Source organism: Lithobates pipiens, unplaced genomic scaffold, assembly GCF_037356315.1.
Source record: "Lithobates pipiens isolate NorthernLeopardFrog02 unplaced genomic scaffold, aLitPip1_a1.2 Scaffold_22, whole genome shotgun sequence".
Lineage (NCBI taxonomy): Eukaryota > Metazoa > Chordata > Amphibia > Anura > Ranidae > Lithobates > Lithobates pipiens.
The window spans coordinates 47,352,810-47,373,006 of NW_027507784.1; the positions used below are offsets into that span (position 1 = coordinate 47,352,810).

The 20,197-nt window shown below is 39.3% G+C and overlaps 1 protein-coding gene across 4 annotated transcripts in view; it reads right to left on the bottom strand.

Moving 5' to 3' along the window:
* Positions 1-234: 234 nt before the first annotated feature.
* LOC143923735 (sodium channel protein type 2 subunit alpha-like) overlaps positions 235-20,197 on the bottom strand; it is a 351,076-nt gene continuing 331,113 nt past the window's right edge. The window contains exons 25-27 of one of the 4 annotated variants that reach the window (XM_077447556.1): positions 19,443-19,547; positions 10,957-11,227; positions 235-3,579 (exon numbers count right to left, since the gene is read on the bottom strand). In XM_077447556.1, coding sequence (XP_077303682.1) covers positions 2,387-3,579; positions 10,957-11,227; positions 19,443-19,547 — 1,569 coding nt within the window. In that variant the 3' untranslated portion in view covers positions 235-2,386. Of the gene's footprint in view, positions 3,580-10,956; positions 11,228-19,442; positions 19,548-20,197 lie in introns of those variants that run through there. The other 3 variants (XM_077447557.1, XR_013261775.1, XR_013261774.1) reach the window with 3 other exon arrangements.

Genomic DNA, 20,197 nt, shown 5'->3' on the forward strand with positions numbered 1-20,197 from the left:
CTTCTCATCCAAAATCAGTGTCTGACCTCACAAATGCCCTTTCTGGAAGAATGGTCAAACATTCCCATAGACACACTCCTAAACCTTGTGGACAGCCTTCCCAGAAGAGTTGAAGCTGTTATAGCTGCAAAGGGTGGGCCAACTCAATATTGAACCCTATGGAGTTGACAATATAGTGTGTAAATATATATATTTATGAATAATATATTGAACTTGAACAAACCAGAACACATATAGTTACCACATGTAGTGCCTTTATTTTCAACTTGTGATAATAACCAGATTGAATAGTGAAATAGCTGTGGTTATCAATACACAAACCCATATTTTTTTTATTTATTTTTTTACTTTTATATACAAAAGGCAAAGAAATATATTTATACAGTATATATACTGTTTTATAAAGAGTATGTTGGAATATATTTCCTTATATTTGGCTATGCATCAGTTAGGATTCAGGCAAGTGTTACAAATGTATACTATCTTCAAGTGTACACCCTGATGTAATATAATGTCCTTATGACTCATTTAAATTATGGCTTTCTACTATACGAAGATTCCCTGGACATTATACACAGTAGCATCAAGGCAAATATATACACACAACTGTAACAAGTTAAACTTTGAGAGCAGCCCACTAGAGCTGGGTTGACTCAAAGTGAGTAAACATACATAGGTAAATTAACTGAAAATAAATGAATGAATAAAAATGCCAAAAAATATAACCTTCAGAATAACATGTGATGTATTAGTTGGCTTAAAAATAAAGCTGGAGCAAACCTGGCTCCAGAAAATATAAATATATATATATATATATATATATATATATAAAAAAAGAAAGGTTCATGAGTTTAAGCTGCATTAAACAGCATATTTGCATTTGCAAGTCCCCCATGTTTTTGAAGGGAAAGGCGCTGCTATCTTGGCCTATTACATCATGCTCCACGGGTGGACACAGTCTGTCCATTACCCAGAACTGCTTTCAGTACAAGCCACTACATCACTTGCATGGGGAGTCACACTGCTAAGCATCTTGGGAGGTAACGGGACAAGGAAGCCATGACGCAACAAAGGAGTGTGGACGGGGAGCACTTTAGGATGAGTAACCTATTGACTTTTCCGAAAGTCGAGATTTGCTTAAATCACATGTAGCTGTATCTCAGCTTTAAAAGTAGCACTTTTCCATAGCAATTGGATTAAAGTTGTTTGCTTTATATATTCTTCATGGATATGAAATTTTAAAACTATGGTTTAGTGACAGATGTACTTAAAAAAAAAATAGTTATTAAAATAAATCAATTAAGTATACATATTACATTAACATATTATCCGAAAGTGTAACCTTGACAATATGTTGGTTAATTAAAAAACATGAATAAATATAAAAAAATAATTTTTTTAAATATCCAATGAAAATTTTGTGATAGTAAAGTTGACAATAAATAAATACATAAACAAAAAAAAATGATTGTAAATAAACAAAAAGAAACAGTTCAGGTTCTTTTTTTTATATATATATATACTATCCTGGAAAAGCCTCTTTTGTGATATGCATCACATGATTTATGATATGTGTGCATTACATAGAATTTTTAAGATCTTAACATAGACTTTAGTAAAAAAAATAAAAAGAAAATAAATAAAGAAAAAAATAATAATAAAAAAGTACAAATTGAAAATAATATTCTAGAAGCTGTAACCATCTTGTAGAATCTAGAAGCATCTCAAACACTTTGTGACATATTCAGTTTTTTTTTTTCTATTTTTCCCTTTTCTTTATATAGAAGAGCACTTTACAGACGCATATCACTCGCTGAAGCTGAAAACCAGAACCATTTGTGACGTCAGAGGCACATAAACATTATTAAACAGATTATTAAAACTTCAGGATGTCTCCTGATCTCCTACAGTCATCAGAAGATTGCTAAAAAAAAGTGTTCTGATGATGTTGAGTTGCTCGCAATCTGAATTCTTTCTTAAGTTCATTCCGTCACCGTGTTTTTAAAGTCACTACAGAATTTCTCTATCCCACAGAATGCATCCATTGGTGATTATATGAATAAGTCACTGATAGAATGACTTAAAAAAAAGCAGCAGTCAGTGTGATTGTCCAGCAGATTATAGAGACACCTAATGTCAAGTGACCAGCTGTTTAACATACGGATCTTGCATCAGTTCATGAGTAGGTTAATCCAAGTACAGAAGAACCCTAATAAAAAGCTCACTAACTTACTGAATTCATACAAAAGTTAATTTCTACATAGTTTATAGGCACTAAACTTACATCATACATATAATAGACATTTTGGCATAGAACTCCAAGCAGAAACCTGTGGATCATATCAGCTGTCTAGATTTCATAAATGCTGCATCTTGTGATCCCTAATTATTTTTTGCATCCCTTTTTATCCCTACAAATGTCTTCTTTTTGTGACCGTTTTTTTTCATATTTTTCAGGTGTCTTTTCTATACTGTCATAGGAAGGCGGTGAGGTTGTTGAGGTGGTCATGTCAGATTCGACTGTAGATGAGTTTTCATTGTATTTATTTAAAGCACTTCTGTTGTTCTTAGCCCGAACACTAGCACGTTTATTTTTCTCTCTTTGGCCTTCTAGAGATGTCTGTGCTAGTTGTTTTTTTGAGTGGTAACGTCTGTAGCAACGTTGAATGGCAACGGCCGATATTTCTTCTTGTTTGCGAAGTAAGGTAGTTGTAATGGGCTCATAAGGAACCTTAGATGGATTTGATGCCATAAACCGTTCTTCCATTGGTAAACGCAGATTGTCCATGTCTTCTCCTTCGCCCAAGACTCGTTTGGTGAAAGCAAAGAGGATGTCAAGGCAATGAATTCTGTCCCCACTTACCATGGGGAGATCCATTGCAATCAGCTGGATGCGATTTGGTTTTGGTACTCTTAAAGGTGGTTCCAGGGCATCTGCAAAATCAAAGAGTTTACTGTATTCAATGAACTGTGATGCAGTTGAGTCAAACTTTTCCCAGACTTCATAGAACATCTCAAAGTCATCTTCTCCTAGTGGTTCTGCGCTCTCTTCAGTGGCAACACTAAAATTTTCCAGAATGACAGCAATGTACATGTTGACCACAATGAGAAAGGAAATTATGATGTAGCTAACAAAGAAGAAAATTCCTACTGATGGATTGCCACAATCACCTTTCACAGAACTTCCAGGATGCTCAAAGTTTGGGTTGCAATCTGGTGCTGCACTATTCAGAATTGGTGCTAACAGAAGATCCCATCCCGCTGAGGTCGTAATCATAAACAAGCAAATCATACTGTTACCAAAAGTTTCAAAATTAAACATGTCATCAATTCCACCTTCCTTCTTGACATAGGCGAAGTTGGACATTCCAAATATAGCATAAATGAACATCACTAAGAAGAGTAGAAGACCAATATTAAATAAGGCAGGAAGTGACATCATCAAAGCAAATAGCAATGTACGAATTCCCTTGGCTCCTTTTATAAGTCGCAGGATTCTCCCAATCCTGGCAAGTCTAATAACTCTGAATAAGGTTGGAGATACAAAATATTTTTCTATGAGGTCTGCCAGAAACATACCTGTTAGGATGAAATGAGAAATAGATTAACTTATTTGGTTATAAACAAAAATATATTTAAAGTTTATTCACTTTTTCACTACAGGGAGTTTGACAGCAAGGTTCTATGGTAGAGTCCACTTGGTAATGGTATAGCTAATACCGTATCCTGGGCTTTTAGGCGAGATTGCTCATGTCTTAAAGGGCCCTTTTTCCTGGGTGGGACCGCATCAGGTTTTTTCAGTGATCTGGTAGCCCTAACTACCTCTCTGTTCATTATTCAAATGGTGTAATTGCTCCAACTGGTGATTGTTAGATAACTTGGATGGACTTTGGCACATTGATATAGATATACTTTATCTGTCCTAACTAAGGTGATTTTTGGGGTGCGGGAGGGGGAGAGGGATAGACAAAGGGTATGCTTTTGTTTTTTAGCAGAGATAGTTCTTTCTTTGTTATTTTAGACCAGGGATCTTCAAACTATGGCCCTCCAGCTGTTGCAGAACTACACGTCCCATGATGCGTTGTAAAATTCTGACATTCACAGACATGACTATGATGAGAATTGAGGCATGATGGGAATTGTAGTTCCTGAACAACTGGAGGGCCATAGTTTGAAGACCCCTGTTTTAGACAGTGGTGCAGATACCATTGCTAGTGTATCAACGTGTAATGTTAATGTCGACCCTGCGTGGCTTGTTGTATGGTGGCATTGTTTGTGTGGCCACTGATATTTTGTATATGCACCTTGAAAATTTTCTATAAAAAGAATCTTCAAAAAAATTTTTTAAATATTTTAAATATTTACAAATGAATGAAATCAGGCATGGTGTTTGATGAAAAAAAAAAAAATTCCTGGAGGGTGAGAGATATTTAGATATTTACAACTCTCCACTCAGCTAATTAACTTCCAGTATAGAGCTGAAGAAATCACAAAAGTGCAGTGATAGTGAAAAGAGCTGTTAAGGAACTTGCAGCTATAGATATGGTACATAGTTTGTACCTATGACAGCATCTGACCCTGTGAGGTTGATTTACTAAAAATGGAGAGTGCAAAATCTGATGCAGCTGAAGTTAGAAGCTGATTGGCTACCATGCACAGCTGCACCAGATTTTGCACTCTCTAGTTTAAATAAATCAATGCCTGTGTATCACAGCACAGCTGATGTCAGACAATACACAGATAGCATGTAGATCTTGTCTTTCCATTGGAAAGAGTTAATGAGTTGGGGACTGTAAGGTCCATGGTACGCCAACATACCAGCAATGCTGCAAGTGCAGAGAAATGCTCACCTATTTCCATGCGTCCCTCCCTCACTGGCCAGATGAATGACATGTTACTTCCTTACCTGACATAAACTCTGCAGAGAGAGAGTGATGCCTCACTCATTTGGCCAGCAAGAGCTCAACATATTGAAGAGAAAAGTATCTCTCTGCCTTGTATAGCAATCCCGTCACTGGCTAGTCGTCGCTAGTGTGCCATGGCCCTAAAGCACTCCACAGCCCCATTCTGTCAGTAACTAGAAAAAGTTTAAAGTCAAAGCCTATCCTGAAACATATGTCTAAAACTCCAGCATAAATGTAAAGGACACAGAATACCTTTGTTCCCCAGTACTGTCTTGGGAACTTTATATTCGTTGTGCAATGATGCTATCATAATAGCATGAAGCTCAAACATCTTCTATTATTGAGCCCTGGGGTAAATGTAATCTTTACATTTTTTCCAGTGTGCATGGGTATTTAGCAATTATGTTCAGCTAGTCTTGCCATTCAAGCATTTCTGTCAAATAGCAGAACCATGTCTTTTCTGTAGCCTCTCTGTAAATTAAATCAGCAATACAGACTACAGACTAGTCAAGGACCCATCACAGCTTCTGAATGGACTATGAAAAAGTGGAAGGTCATTCTTGTGTTTCTTCTCCTTCATGATAGTCTTATTCGGACAGCACTGTTCAAAGCAGTAAAGTTTAAGATGGATTAGCATGAGGCTGCTGTCAATATAGATGCATGCATCTATTTTGGTTCTATAAAATACATCTGAAGTATAGCTAAAGCCAAACTCAGACATGAAGCAACATACCTGGGGGAATCCGTAATGGAGAAGGATCTGGGGGTTTTGGTAGATCATAAGCTCAATAATAACATGCAATTTCCAACGCAAAAAAAAAAACCTCTCTTGTATTAAGAGAGGTATGGTCTCCAGAGAGAGCGAAATAATTTTGCCCCTATACAAATCATAAGTAAGACCTCATCTGGAATATGCAGTTCAGTTTTGAGAATCAGTTCTCAAAAAAGGATATTGAGGAACTGGAAAAAGTGCAGAGAAGTGCACCCAAACTGATAAGAGGCATGGAGGAGCTCAGCTATGAGGAAAGATTAGAGGAACTGAATCTATTCCATCTTGACAAGAGGAGATTAAGAGAGGATATGATCAACAAATGTACAAATATATAAGGGGTCCATATAGTCCATATATAACAGAACTTGATGTTGCATTATTCATTTTACAGGCAACACAGAGGACAAGGGGGCACTCTTTACGCCTAGAGGAAAAGAGATTTCATGTCCAAATAGGGAAAGGTTTCTTCACAATGAGAGCTGTGAAAATGTGGAATAGACTCCCTCCAGAGGTGGTTCTGGCCAGCTCAGTAGACTGCTTTAAGAAAGGCCTGGATTATTTCCTAAATGTACATAATATAACTGGGTACTGACATTGATAGGTAAAGTAAATTTTTCCCCTGCTGTAGCAAATTGGATCATGCTTTGCTGGGGATTTTTGCCTTCCTCTGGATCAACTGTGGGTATAGGATTGTGTATATGGCATTGTTTGATATTATTTTTTATTTATTTATTTTTATGGTTGAACTAGGTGGACCTGTGTCTTTTTTCAACCTGACTAACTATGTAACCTTACAGCACCATCTGCTGTTCTTTCTACACAGACTGTCTTCCTTCCAAAACACCAGCAATTTGTACAATTTTATTTATTTGAGGTACTTGCATAGCGCTGACAAATTTCACAGTGCTATATATATTTTGCATTCACATCAGTCCCTGACCTCAATATAAGGTCCCTAACTCACATTCATACATTCACATACTAGAGCCAATTAGGACAAGAGGCAGTTAAAGTGGTAGCGAAGGCATTCTTTTTAAATGTATACCTTCAGGTAAGTCTGTAGGTACAGTGAATATCTTCAAAACCTGCGCCGTTTAGGAGATATTTGATTTAGCAGCGTCAGTGATGTCCCTGGTGCAAGCACACTACGCTCTCAATGGAGATTGAAGTCCTTTCATCATTAACAGCGTGCCACTCGAGGATTTTATTTTCAGGTAAGTCTTTCATACAGTGCTAGTATGTGATGCATACTAGCATATTATGACATACTAGCACATTATGAATTTAATTTGCAGAGAGTTTACTACCAGTTTATCCTACCAGCATGTCTTTGGAGTGTAGGAAGAAACCCATGTAGGAACAGGGAGAACATGATAACTATAGGTTTTATTCACAAAGCTTTACACAAGGATAAGAAAATGTGTTTACAGCCATGTGGCTTCAATTAATAAATCTCATTAGGCTCAATTCACAAAGCTTCACACAAGCCTAAGGCATAGCACCCAACTGTTCCTGATTTTGAGGAACGCTCCCTGATTTGGAACAAAGTTCCTCTGTCCCGCTTTCCTCCTAATTTTGGTTTGATATAGTTGTATATAAAATTCACTTTTAATCTTTCAAAAAGTGTTTCCCATTGCTAAACCTTTCATCCGATTTCTAAATTGCTGCATTTGTAAATTTCAAAAGCCAGTATAAAAGGAATCATAGTGGTAAAAATAAGCAATTGGGGGTATGATTGTCCTTTAAGGGGACGTGACATTGTGTGTGTCCTATACCAACATAATCTTGCTAATAGGTGTCCCTCATTACTATCGCAAAAAATTGGAAGGTATGCTAGGGCGTGTTAACAAACTACTACACTATCGAGCATCCCTCTTGCCCTGTTTATGAGGGATTACAAAAGAGAGACCACACACTCGCTCCAAGTGAATTTAAAGGGACACCATACGACCAGACGCCCGTGAGACCATTTTGGGGACGCCCCTCCTGGGGAGACACAAGGGTCCTATAATAAAGCCTACTTTTATGCTGTAACCTTACAGTAGTAAGGTAAGGGGACACCCATCCATCTAATTAATGGAGAAGGGGAGAAAAAAAATCACCCATCACCAGTATTGCACTACAAGAAAAACCTATCAGCACCAGCACTTTATTTGTGATATTTTTGGTCATTCTAAGTTTGCACATTTTTGCATTGTTTGCATGGATATTATCAGCATTGCAATTATTGGCACCTCCACTTTATATGTGTTATTTTGGATCACTATAAGTTCGCACTTTATATCGTTTGCAGTGTTTTGCATGGACATTTATGTTGATTTTTTATGGACTTTTTTATGACCTACTGTAACCAGATGCTTTGCATTAATATTTATTAGCACTTGATAGTTTTTTGGAATAACATTTGACAATAGTTTATTTGATTGTTCTTGCACTAGAAGAGGTATTTTCCATATAGATAGTTTGTGACCTTTATTTCATCTATTTGTCATATTTTTTTTTCTACTTTTAAACATTTTATTGAAGATAATACAGTACATATTATTAGTACATATTTTACAATAAAATATGATATATAATATGAATAGAGAAACTTCTCAAATAAACATATAAGAGTAAAAATAAGAGTAAAAATAATAAATTCATGTCTTAAAGATAAGGTATATGAGTATGTGTAAACTTTTCTGCACTTTTCAAATTATAATTATTATTGTTAGTACAATGCTTGGTGAGGTTAAGATTAAACTAGAAGAATAATAGTACAATATTTATAAAGATTGACTAAACAAAGTATTGTCTATTTATGACGGATCATCCATCTAGGGACCGTCAGGGAAGGAGTCCATCCGAACGGGACCAGGTTCCAGCTATTGGCCTGGTTTGTCCCATATGGATGGACAATGATCCTGGCCATCCCAAGTATGTCTTATGTAACGTACCTATAGTAATAAATATAAATCTATAATCTACTATATGGTTGAATAATATAAGATGGAATTAAAGAGTTTAATGTAAAGTAAGAGAGGGGGGAGAGGGGGGAGGAGGGATCATCAGAAGAATCAATGAATCAATGATGTTATGGATCATATAGCAGTAATGTGGGTGAATATCAAGCGATCTCAAGGTAAGAGGAGTGAATTATTAAGTCCTGGTAGTAGATAGTTTCTAATCCAGGGGGACCACATTTTTTCAAACTTAGCAATATTATCAAGTAAGGTCGCTTCCATTTTGGCATGAATCATAGCTTGTGTTACACACTGTTTAACTGACACAACTCAAAGTGTATTTGATTACCAAGCCTTCGCTATGGATTGTTTAGCAGCCGTTTTAACATACAGTAGAAGCTTGAATTGACAATGTGTTAGATTAGATGGTTTGCTGTTTAAAAGGGCCACCAGTGGATCAGGTAATATGTTTATGGCAAACATCCTAGAAAGTATATTAAATATTTTTGACCAAAAGGTTTGAACAATGGGACAGGTCCACCAAATATGAATATGGGTACCAGGGTCACAACAGCCTCGAAAGCATTGGGGGGATATTGGTGAATAAATTTGGATATTCTTGCAGGAACTAGATACCAACCTAGTAAGAACCTTGTAGTTCGTTTCAAGGGCTGCAATGTTTGGAGAAGCTGACTTTGTAGCGAGCCAAATTTGAGTCCAATCTAATGTGTCAGGTTGGAGATTTAACTCCCATTTAGATGTGTAGGATGGGGGGGGGGGGTGATGTTGTGAGAGTAGCTGCGTATATATAAATCTGAGATGAGTCCTTGTCTATGGGGGTCTGTTGTACAAGATCTTTCAAAGATTGTAAAATTAGGAGATGTCAAATTTGAGGGAGAATATTGTGACAGGAAATTCTTAATTTGTAAATATATTAGCCCTTGTACACCCGGTCGGACATTCCGACGGAAAATGTCCCGTCGGACCGCGTTGTTGGATAATCCGACAGTGTGTGGGCTCCATCGGACTGTTGCCATCAGAATATCCAACCAACAAAGTTTGAGAGCTGGGCTATAAAATTTTACCACAACATGATCCGATCGGACTTTATCCGATCGTTTGTAGAGAATTCCGATCGGACAAAGTACCATGCATGCTCAGATCAAATTCCTAGACCAAAGCCATTGGCTACTAGTCTGAACGTAGTCCTGTTGTAACGAAATAACATCATCATGTTCTGAACGATCGGATTTTCCGACAACTTTGTCCGACCGTGTGTATGCAACACCAGTTTCGGACAAAATCTGTTGGACAAAATCTGACGGATTTGGTTGTCGGATTGTCCGACCGTGTGTACAAGGGCTAAGAGTTTCATTATGTGGTAAGTTGTGGGTATTACAAAGTGTAGGAAAGGGTGATTTTGTCAGATACATAAAAGTGATGGGCTTGCGTAAGATCAGCATTAAGCCAGGCGGAGGAGGATGATGGAGAGGTCCAAGCTGGGTAAAAGGAGGGATTATTCAGGAAAGAAAGAAGTGGGTTATGTTGAGATTGGAGACCAAAACGTATTTTAAGTCTATCCCAAATTGAGAAGCTATGTTTAGTAATGGGATTCGTGATTGTACAGCGTTGAGTTGGTGTAAGCCAAAGTAAATTTGATACAGAAAGTGGATCACATTCAACTGATTCAATTGCTACCCAAAGTGAAATTTCTTTAGTAGCATGATATTTGGGTAATTGAGCAAGTTGTGAGGCGTAATAATATTTAAAAAGTTCGGAACACTCAGACCTCCTTTAATCCGGGGTATGTACAGTGTAGGTTGTGGTAAACGAGGTTTAAGTTTGCCCCAAATAATTTGAGCTGTCTTGCTTTGGAGGATTCGTAAAAAATGTGCAGGAACCTGGATAGGGAGCACCCAAAATAAGTATAAAATCTTAGGCAATATTGACATTTTTACCACAGAGATTCTACCCAACCAAACCAGTGGTAAGGGTGGGTAGTTTGCTAAGAATAAATTGTCAGGATTAACTGTGAGTGAGACTCCTAAGTAGGTTATATGGGGCTTTAGATTTAAGTGGATTAATTTTCAGACCTTATATTGAACTGAATTTATTAAATGTATCAGTGAGATTTTGGGCTGATATTAGTGGAGATTTTTTTTTTTTTTTTTTTAAGTAAGAGAGGGGGAGTTTGTCAGATTTTTTATACTTGAGGAAACACTGCAGTTATTTTATATAATTTATATACCCCTTTGCCCTGTATTAAATAGCTATGGTTATGATTATGGTATGCTATGATATAGCTATGGTTATGATAAGAAGGTCAGCATCTTACCTACAATAGAAAGTACAACAACAACTAAATCAAATATATTCCATCCAATGGTGAAGTAGTATTGTCTCAGGGATATGAACTTTAGAAGGAATTCACAAGTGAAGAGTATAATAAACACCACATTGATCCAATACAATCTGTTCTCCATCTCTCTGCTTTGGTCGTCAGTTTCAATCATCATTGTGACCATATTAAGGAAAATGAGACACATAATGAAAATGTCGAAAGATTGTTTTGTGACAAAGTCAAATATCATTCCTTGGAAAAAATTCTGTGGAGACAAAAAAATATTAATACTAGTTAAATATAATCATTAAACTGTTTCCTAAATGAATATAACGTTTATGAGTATGGAAGGGTCTGTTTTTATTGCTATCTGAGGCCTTGTTGGGTAGATTACCTTCACTTCCCGCTCTGGTGACCATTGCATCACCATACAGAAAGGACAGGGAAACTTTCAATAGGAGCACAGATAGCAATGTCACGTTGAGATATTTTTGTGCTAGCTGTGAAATTTCTAGGCATCTGAATGTTAGCTTAATAATGTATCAACGTGAAATTATGGTAAGTGTAAAAAAGACTGGCATTTGATATCCAGTCTCTCACCTGGAGCTTCTTTCTTGGGAGACCATAGATTTAAAACAGCTTTTTTCTCCCCACAGGTTTTCCAGTGGTAGGTAGACAATAAAATTACTCAGATAGTATTTTTTTTATAAAAAGGACTCCTTCCTGCCCTTTAATTTAATACAATAACTTAAAGCAGTTTCCATTTTAGAACACCAAAACTATTTACAACAATAACGACTTTTCTATAATATCCATTATACTAAACCTCAAGCTATCGCCTTCACTATCTATGAACATATATGTCATAAAACCCCCCAGAAGAAAGTGTGAAGTGTGCCCCCTTAGATTATTTGTCCCAATCAGAGTGTCCCCTTACAGCAGGTGCAATCATCAGAGTGCCCCTTTACATTAGGTGTCTCCATCCGAGTGTTCCTTTACATTAGCCATGCCCATCAGAGTACCCCTTTACATCAGGGGTCTCCATCAGAGTACCACTTTACATTTGGGTCCCCATCAGAGTGCCTCCTTACATCAGGCGTTCCCATCACAGTGCCACCTTACATCAGGTGTCCCCATCACAGTGCTACCTTACTTCAGGTGTCCCCATCAGTGTGTCCCTTTAAATCAACGTTCCCATCAGAGTGCCCCCTTACATTAGGTATTCCCATCAGAGTGCCCCCTTAAATCAGGTGTCCCCATCACTTCAGGTGTCCCCGTCAGAGTGCCCCCTTAACATAATATGTGCCCATCAGTGTGTCCCCTTAAAATAAAATGTGCCTGTCTGCATGACTCTTATTTTATGCTAGGGGGCACTCTGATGGGTACATTTTATATTAAGGTGCATGCTGATGGGCACATTTGTTAGGCACATTTTATGTTAAGGGGCATGCTGATGGGCACATCAGTATGTCCCTTAACATAAAATGAGAGGCATGCTGATGAGCACAACAAAATGTGCCCATCTGCGTGTCCCTTAACATAAAATCTGCCCATCAGTGTTGCTCTTAAAATAAAATATGCCCATCAGAGTGCCCCTTAATATAAAATATGTCCATCAGGGTGCCCCTTAACAAAATGTGCCCATCAGCATGACCCTTAACATAAAATAAGTAGCATGCTGATGGGCACATTTTATCTTGAGGGGCACTCTGATGGGCACATTTCATGTTAAGGGGTACCCTGATGGGCACATTTTATGTTAAGGGGCACTCTGATGGGCACAACAAAATGTGCCCATCATTGTGCATCTTAACACATTCTGCCCATCAGTGTGCACCTTAACAGATTATGCCCCACATACCTTGAGGGCAGATGAGAGCACATTTGGCTAGCGGGGGGGGGGGGGTAGCTGCAAGCTATACCTCTCATGAGAGCCAGGAGTAGGGAGCATGGAGCCAAGAGTAGCAGGGGGGTAGGGCACGCGTGACACCACACGCAGCTGGGAGAGAGCGAGAGCTGCAGTGAGGAGCAGGAGGCGGGGCGCACACAATCATTGGTTGCTGGGAAATCCACGGTCGCAGCAAACCAATGACTGGTACTACACTGGCTGTCCGGGCAGAAGCGTCCCATGGGACGTGTCTGAAAAACTTCAAATAAGCTCAATTGCTCTAGCGAGACAAGGCTCATGATGGGCACCCAGCTGTAGATCAAATCATAGAAATACAGTTTTGGTCTGGTACGCCTTTTTGTATGAAGAAGTCCAAAATAATTCTAATTGTCATAGAAAAACTAAAAACCTGAAAAAATGTGCACTACTTGGATATGCTGGTGAGCATATAGTGATTCTGCTGATTTGAACATCTCATGGAGCACTGTTCAATCCATCATCCAAAAATACAAAGAGTATGGCACAACTGCAGACCTACCAAGACATGGCCACCCAACTAAACTGACAGGCTGAGCATGGAGAGCATTAGTCAGAGAAGGAGCCAAGAGGCCCATGGTAACTCTGGAGGAGCTGCAGAGATCCACAGCTCAGGTGGGAGAATCTGTCCACATGACAACTATTAGTCGTCTCTCCACAAATCTTGGGCTTTATGGAAGAGTGGTAAGAAGAAAGCCATTGTTGAAAGAAAACAATTAGAAGTACTATTTGTGCTCTCGTCAAATAAGACCAAAATTGAACTATTTGGCCGAAAAGAAAATTCTATGTGTGGTGTAAAAGTAACACTGCACATAACCCTGAACACACCATCCCCACCATGAAACATGGTTTTGGCAGCATCATGTTGTGGTGATGCTTTTCTTCAGCAGGGACAGGGAAGCTGATCAGAGTTGATGGGAATATGGATGGGGCCAAATACAGGGCAATCTTAGAAGAAAACCTGTTAGAGTCTGTAAAAGACTTGAGACTGGGGCGGAGGTTCACCTTCCAGCAGGACAATGACCCTAAACATACAGCCAGAGCTATAATGGAATGGTTTAGATCAAAGCATATTCATGTGTTAGAATCAAATGTGTTAGTCAAAGTCCAGACTTAAATCCAATTAAGAATCTGTGATTTGAAAACTGCTGTTCACAGACGCTCTCAGTCCAATCTGACAGAGCTTGAGCTATTTTGCAAATAAAAATGGGCAGAAATGTCACTGTCTAGATGTGCAAAGCTGGTAGAGACATATCCAAAAAGCCTTGCAGCTGTAATTGCAGGGAAAGGTGGTTCTACAAAGTATTGACGGGGGGGGGGGGGGGGGGGGGCTGATTACAAATGCATGCCACGCTTTTCACATATTTATTTGTAAAAAAAAAAGTGAAAACCACTTATCATTTTCCTTCCACTTCACAATTATGCGCCACTTTGTGTTAGTCTGTCACATAAAGTCCCAATAAAATGAACTTACATTTTTGGTAGTAACATCACAACATGTGGAAAATTTCAAGCGGTATGAATACTTTTCAACCATTGTAAATTATGAGATATATAAGTTATAAGATGTAATTGCAAAAAAACATTACACAGTTCCAAATCAATACATAGCATTTTCATTCAACCTAACCATTTGAGAATACTGAGGGACAACGGAATGCATTTCTTCATTTCAATTTCATAGATTTTGGCAAATCAAGAAAAGGATTTTGTATTTTCTCCAGAACAGAAGCCAGTGTAAATTATTGCAATGCATGAAGCAGGTTTCTTTCAATACATTTTATTTAAAAATGTTCAGGTTTACATGGCTTTTTTATGGTACTTCAGTAATCTCTGACCCTGACACTCAAGATGACTTTTCAGAAAAAGTACAGTAAGTAAAGCATAATAAGTTACAAATATGCCCCTAGTGGATATCAAGATTTAGTTCTTCAATTCTGGCTCTGATCTATAAGCGGATATAAAAAACACAACATAATTCAGCTCTGTAATCTTTAATACATCCCCAATGTTTTTTTTTTTTTTTTTTAACAAAGAAATTTAAGTACCTAACTTTGGTAAATTCCTCTTGCAGCCCCTGTACAGCAAAGTTTGGACTAAGGGAGGCAGAAGTAGTAGAAGGAACCAATTGGTTGTGTTGCAGTGCAAGAAGCATGCTGGTAAGACAAAAGAGCAGAACTATGGCAGCCACGCTTGCTTCGATTATTTTTTTCTATCTGATTGACATGCAATTTGTTCAAAATGATTGAATTTGCAAGCAACTGAATAGCCATAACTCCCTTTCTGATCATATTAGACTAAATTTCTGTTTCAATCATTTTTTATTGTAGGTATATCAAAAATGTATACCAATACAAACACACCTTGTCTGCCCACGCAGAGGCTGTGACTGGCAAAATAGAGAACATAAATGTACATACATAGCATAAGCAAAAGAGCAAAGGCCTCCTTCTCAAACAGGTATATCCAACTTAAACAAAACATATATGCATGTTGGGGGAAAACCCCATTATTGACAAGGTGGTCAGGACCTTTATGTCAACACCTCCTTAGTGGGCAGTCCTAACATCTATAGGCAGCTAAAAAAGGCTGAAAATCCATCAAAGGGAGAAAACCAGAGCAGAGAGCAAGACACGGGAGAGAGGGAAAAGTAAAGTAGAAAAGAAAGTGGAGGGGTAGAGACGCGGGATCGCCTGAGACATTAGTTAAAGCTGACCCACGCTTGTCAGGGGGAGATCAGGGAAGGCATACGCCAGCCTTGGTTCCCAGACCTTGAGAAATTTGGTGTGTGTGTCGTTGAGAATACTAGATATTTGTTCATTTAGTATCATGACTGTAGGATGGTCCCTCACTCCCTGGGTTTTTTCCAGGCCTGGGCAATCATCCTTTTGGCTGCTATGAACAAGTAAGATGCCAATTTTTGCTGACGAGCGAATAGGCCCTATATGGGGCAATGCAACAAAGCAATTTTACCCTCCTTTGGAGTATTTAAATGGAACAAGGAATACAGCAGACCAAACACTCAGGATTAAAAGGGCAGGCCCACCAGGTATACATGGGTAAAACTATGCGAGATCCACAATGCGAACCCCTGGGGCTGTTCCAGACCAGGAGGAAATAAGGGGTTGTTGGTAATGGGTAGCAAGGGTAGAAAGGGTGACATAAGGGAGCTTGAGTACCTCACTGAGTCCCATAGCTTCAGACTATGTTGCATAAGGGGCTCAAGGCCCCAGGGCATAGTCATAAAAAAGCCTGTATAGAAAGAGGGGTACAATTAGGAAGCTCCAAGAATGCCCACAATGGAACATTGGAGGAGGCATGGAACAAAGTCAATTGGGAGATTTGGGGGGCTAGATAATATTTGGAGATATTGAGAACCTCCAAGCCCCCCTGTAATCTATGTATAAAGAGAGTGGCCCTAGAGATTCTAGGGTGTTTAATAGCCCAGATAAAGCGTAAGATCCTGTTCTGGAGCAGGTGGAGGAAGTGTGGAGGAACTCGCACAGGTAGAGTACGGAAATAATATAGAAGCTTAGGCCTATCCAAGGCAGGTGTGGGAACTGCCAAGACTGCAGGAGAGCGGTCAGTGATCTAAGTAATTGATAATAATTGGCAGCAAACAAAGAGGAATAAAGTAGGGGTCAATCGGACTCCAAGATAGTCAATAGACAAGGACACCCTGCTAAAAGAAAAGTGGGGTTGCAAGCACGTGACCAGGTCGGGATGCAGAGAGACGTTTAAAGATACAGATTGTTTCACAATGATACAAAGGCCTGATATAGCGGAGAAGCATGCCAGAAGGCGTAGCAGATTGGGAAGAGTTGTTAGGGGGGTTGGTCAAGATCAGGAGGGCATAGTCTGTGAAGAGTCTCAAATTAAAGTTATGAAGTGCGAGCTCCAGGGGTTCTAGTGCCAAGAGAAATAAGGCCTGGGGATAAAGGACCGCCTTGACTCATAAAGTGCAGAGAAAGGTGCAGAAAAATACCCGGCATAGTTGACCAAAACTGCACGAGTAGAATATAAGGCTTTGATCCAGATCAGCATGGCTTCACCAAAGCCCCAAAGGGAGAGTACAAATTGTAGGTATTCCCGGGACAAGGTGTCAAAAGCCTTCTAGATGTCCAAGAAAAGATGGAAGCCAGGTATTTTCCAATGATGTAGAAGATCGATAAGGTGGACAACTTTACAGACATTGTCATTGGCCTGCCTTCCTGGGACAAAACCCACCTGATCCCTTTGTGTCAGTTGGCACATGTATTCATTGATGCCCATGCTCAAAATCTTCCCTAAGATATTCAGATCCTGGTTCAGAAGGGAGATTGGCCAGAAGGCCTGATGTTCACTCTCGTCCTCCGACAACTTGATCATTGATACATGGGCCCTAAGGGCTTCAGGTGAAGGCATTGATCCCTGTTACAGAGCGTTAAAGTAGTTGGCTAGGTAGGGAGCCAACAGGGTAGAGAACGCCTTGTAATATAAGCCTGAAAACCCATTCGGGCCTGGAACTTTAGAGTCTTTAGACTCTGAGATATTAGCGTTAATGGCATCATGAGCCCCTTCTGGAAGCTTAGGTTCAGTCCATGAAAGAACTGTTCGGCTTTATGTAGGGGAATTGGACCTGGCTTGGCATATAGTGTGAAAAGAAACTCAGAGAAGCCATATAAGATCTGAAGAGGATTGTAGGTAAGACTCCCGGTCCGGATCCGAAGCTGAACTGGTCTATGCGGTTTTCCCCCGAATTCAGTTTTTTGGCTAATATGGGCCCAGGTTCATCAATTCATGTATAGTACTTGTGGTTGGTCCACCGCTATCAGGACTGGGCTCATCCTTTCCTTCTCAGAGCTGGCTGCTCAGCTGTCGAATAATTGCCAGCTCCTATCTCTCCACAGTTACTCAGGTGTTGATGATGATTTCCTGCTCGTCAGTCCTGCCTACTTAAGCCGTCCAGTCCAGAGGATCTCTGCCTTCGCCCTGGTCAACATCACAGAGCCTATCTCCTGCCTTCCTGTTTAAAGACTTGCTTTGCTGACATCCCTTCTGGCTCCAGATCCTGCTTGCTGTTCCACTACATTGATCCCTGACTTCAGGCTTGGCTAACTATCCGTTACGGTTACTGAACGTTTTGACTATGTTTGTTCTTTTTACTTTTATTATTAAACAAGTGTTATTTAACTGTACTTCTGTCTCGGTCTAATTTCATGGTTCCTAACAACTGCAAAGGCTTTTCAGCTCAAGAGGCGCAAAGGAGATCCAACTTAGTCGCTAGGGTATTGCAAGCCCTCCTATGTGCTACAGTGGGGCATGATTTCCAAAAGTACATCCGCTGCCGCCAAGAGAGAATGAAGTACAGGGATGCTACATTCCCTTTCCCATTTACGTAAGGAAGCAAACTGGATAATGTGGCCACAAACCGTAGCCTTATGGGCCTCCCACGACTGGATATGCTGACAGGTGGCTTAAGTAGTCAAAAGCAATTCATTAATCCACCAATGGAAGGGGTGTTTGGTGAGGCCCAAAAGGGAAACAAGAAAGACCAAGGGGTCATCGTCAGATTATGGTGAGGAAGGAAAAGAGATCTTACGAACTAGTGGAAGATGATGTGCTTCCATAAGAACATGATCAATCCTACAAAAGCTGTCATGTGGGTTGGAATAGTACGTAAAGTCACGGTCATTAGGATGGACCTCCCTCCAGATGTCTATCAAACTGAAGTTTTGGAGAACAGTGCACACTTGAGCCTCATGTGCCAATATTAGACTCAATTTCAATCAAATTTGATCAAACTGAGTTCAATATTGAGTTGGCCCACCCTTTGCAGCTATAACGGCTTCAACTCTTCTGGGAAGGCTGTCCATAAGGTTTAGGAGTGTGTCTATGGGAATGTTTGACCATTCATCCCGTAGCGCATTTCTGAGGTCAGGCACTGATATGGACGAGAAGGCCTGGCTTGCAGTCTCTGCTCTAATTCATCCCAAAGGTGTCCTATTGGGTTGAGGTCAGGAGTCTGTGCAGGTCAGTCAAGTTCCTCCAGCCCAAAGTCGCTCATCCATGTCTTTATGGACTTTTTTTTTGCACTGGTGCCCCATCATGTTGGAACAGGAAAGGCCCATCCCCAAACTATTCCCACAAAGTTGGCAGCATGAAATTGTCCAAAATGTCTTGGTATGCTGATGTCTTAGACTGGGATGCCATTAAAGTTCATGTGCGTGTAAAGGCAGGTGTCCCAATACTTTTGACGATATAGTGTACAGGTGCCATATTAGTGTATATCTTTTCATAAGCCTATATCTGATTCATGAAAAGCCAAAATACTAATGCCATTATATGAAATGAGGCATCTCTGGTGTCCCTCCAGACAAAAATGTTACTGCTCCGTTTGCAGAAAGAAAATCAAAATTAATAGACCTCATAAGTACACTGTATTTCCCTTGAAAGCTCACAGCTCTTACAGATTCAAAACCAGAACAGAAACTTAGCAGGATATTAAACCTGTATCATGGCTGAGTATCGTTGAGAGATTTGGGGATTGTAACACTGATGAAGTTATTAAGCCTACCTTAGGTCGCGGGATTGGTTTTTGAGGCTTCTTGGACCCAAGTTTCTTCATTGCATTGTAATACTTCTTCTGTTCCTCTGTCATAAAGATATCTTGTCCTCCTAAGTGCAATATGGAATAGAAATAAATCATAATGCAGAAAAGCGTACAGACAAAATAGTTTAACCACTTAAGGACCGAAAGATTTGCCCCCCTTAATGACCAGGCCATTTTTTTGCGATACGGCACTGCGTCGCTTTAACTGACAATTGCACGGTCCTGCGATGTTGTACCCAAACAAAATGTATGTCCTTTTTTTCCCCACAAATAGAACTTTCTTTTGGTGGAATTTTTTATCACCTGTGTATTTTTTAATTTTTTTGCGCTATAAACAAAAAAGAGCGACAATAAAAAATAAAAATAAAAATTATATATATATTATTTACTTTTTGCTATAATAAAGATCCCCCAAAAAAGAAAAAAATGTCTTCATCAGTTTAGGCCAATATGTAATCTACATATTTTTTGTAAAAAAAAAAAAGAATGGCAATAAGCGTTTATTGATTGGTTTGCGCAAAAACTATAGCGTATACAAAATAGGGGATAGATTTATGGTATTTTTATTATTTCTTAATTTTTTACTATTAATGGCGGTGATCTGCGAATTTTAGTGGGACTGCAACATTGCGGCGGACAGATCGGACATTTTTGACACTTTTTTGGGACCAGTGACATTTATACAGCGATCAGAGCTAAAAATAGCCACTGACTTCTGT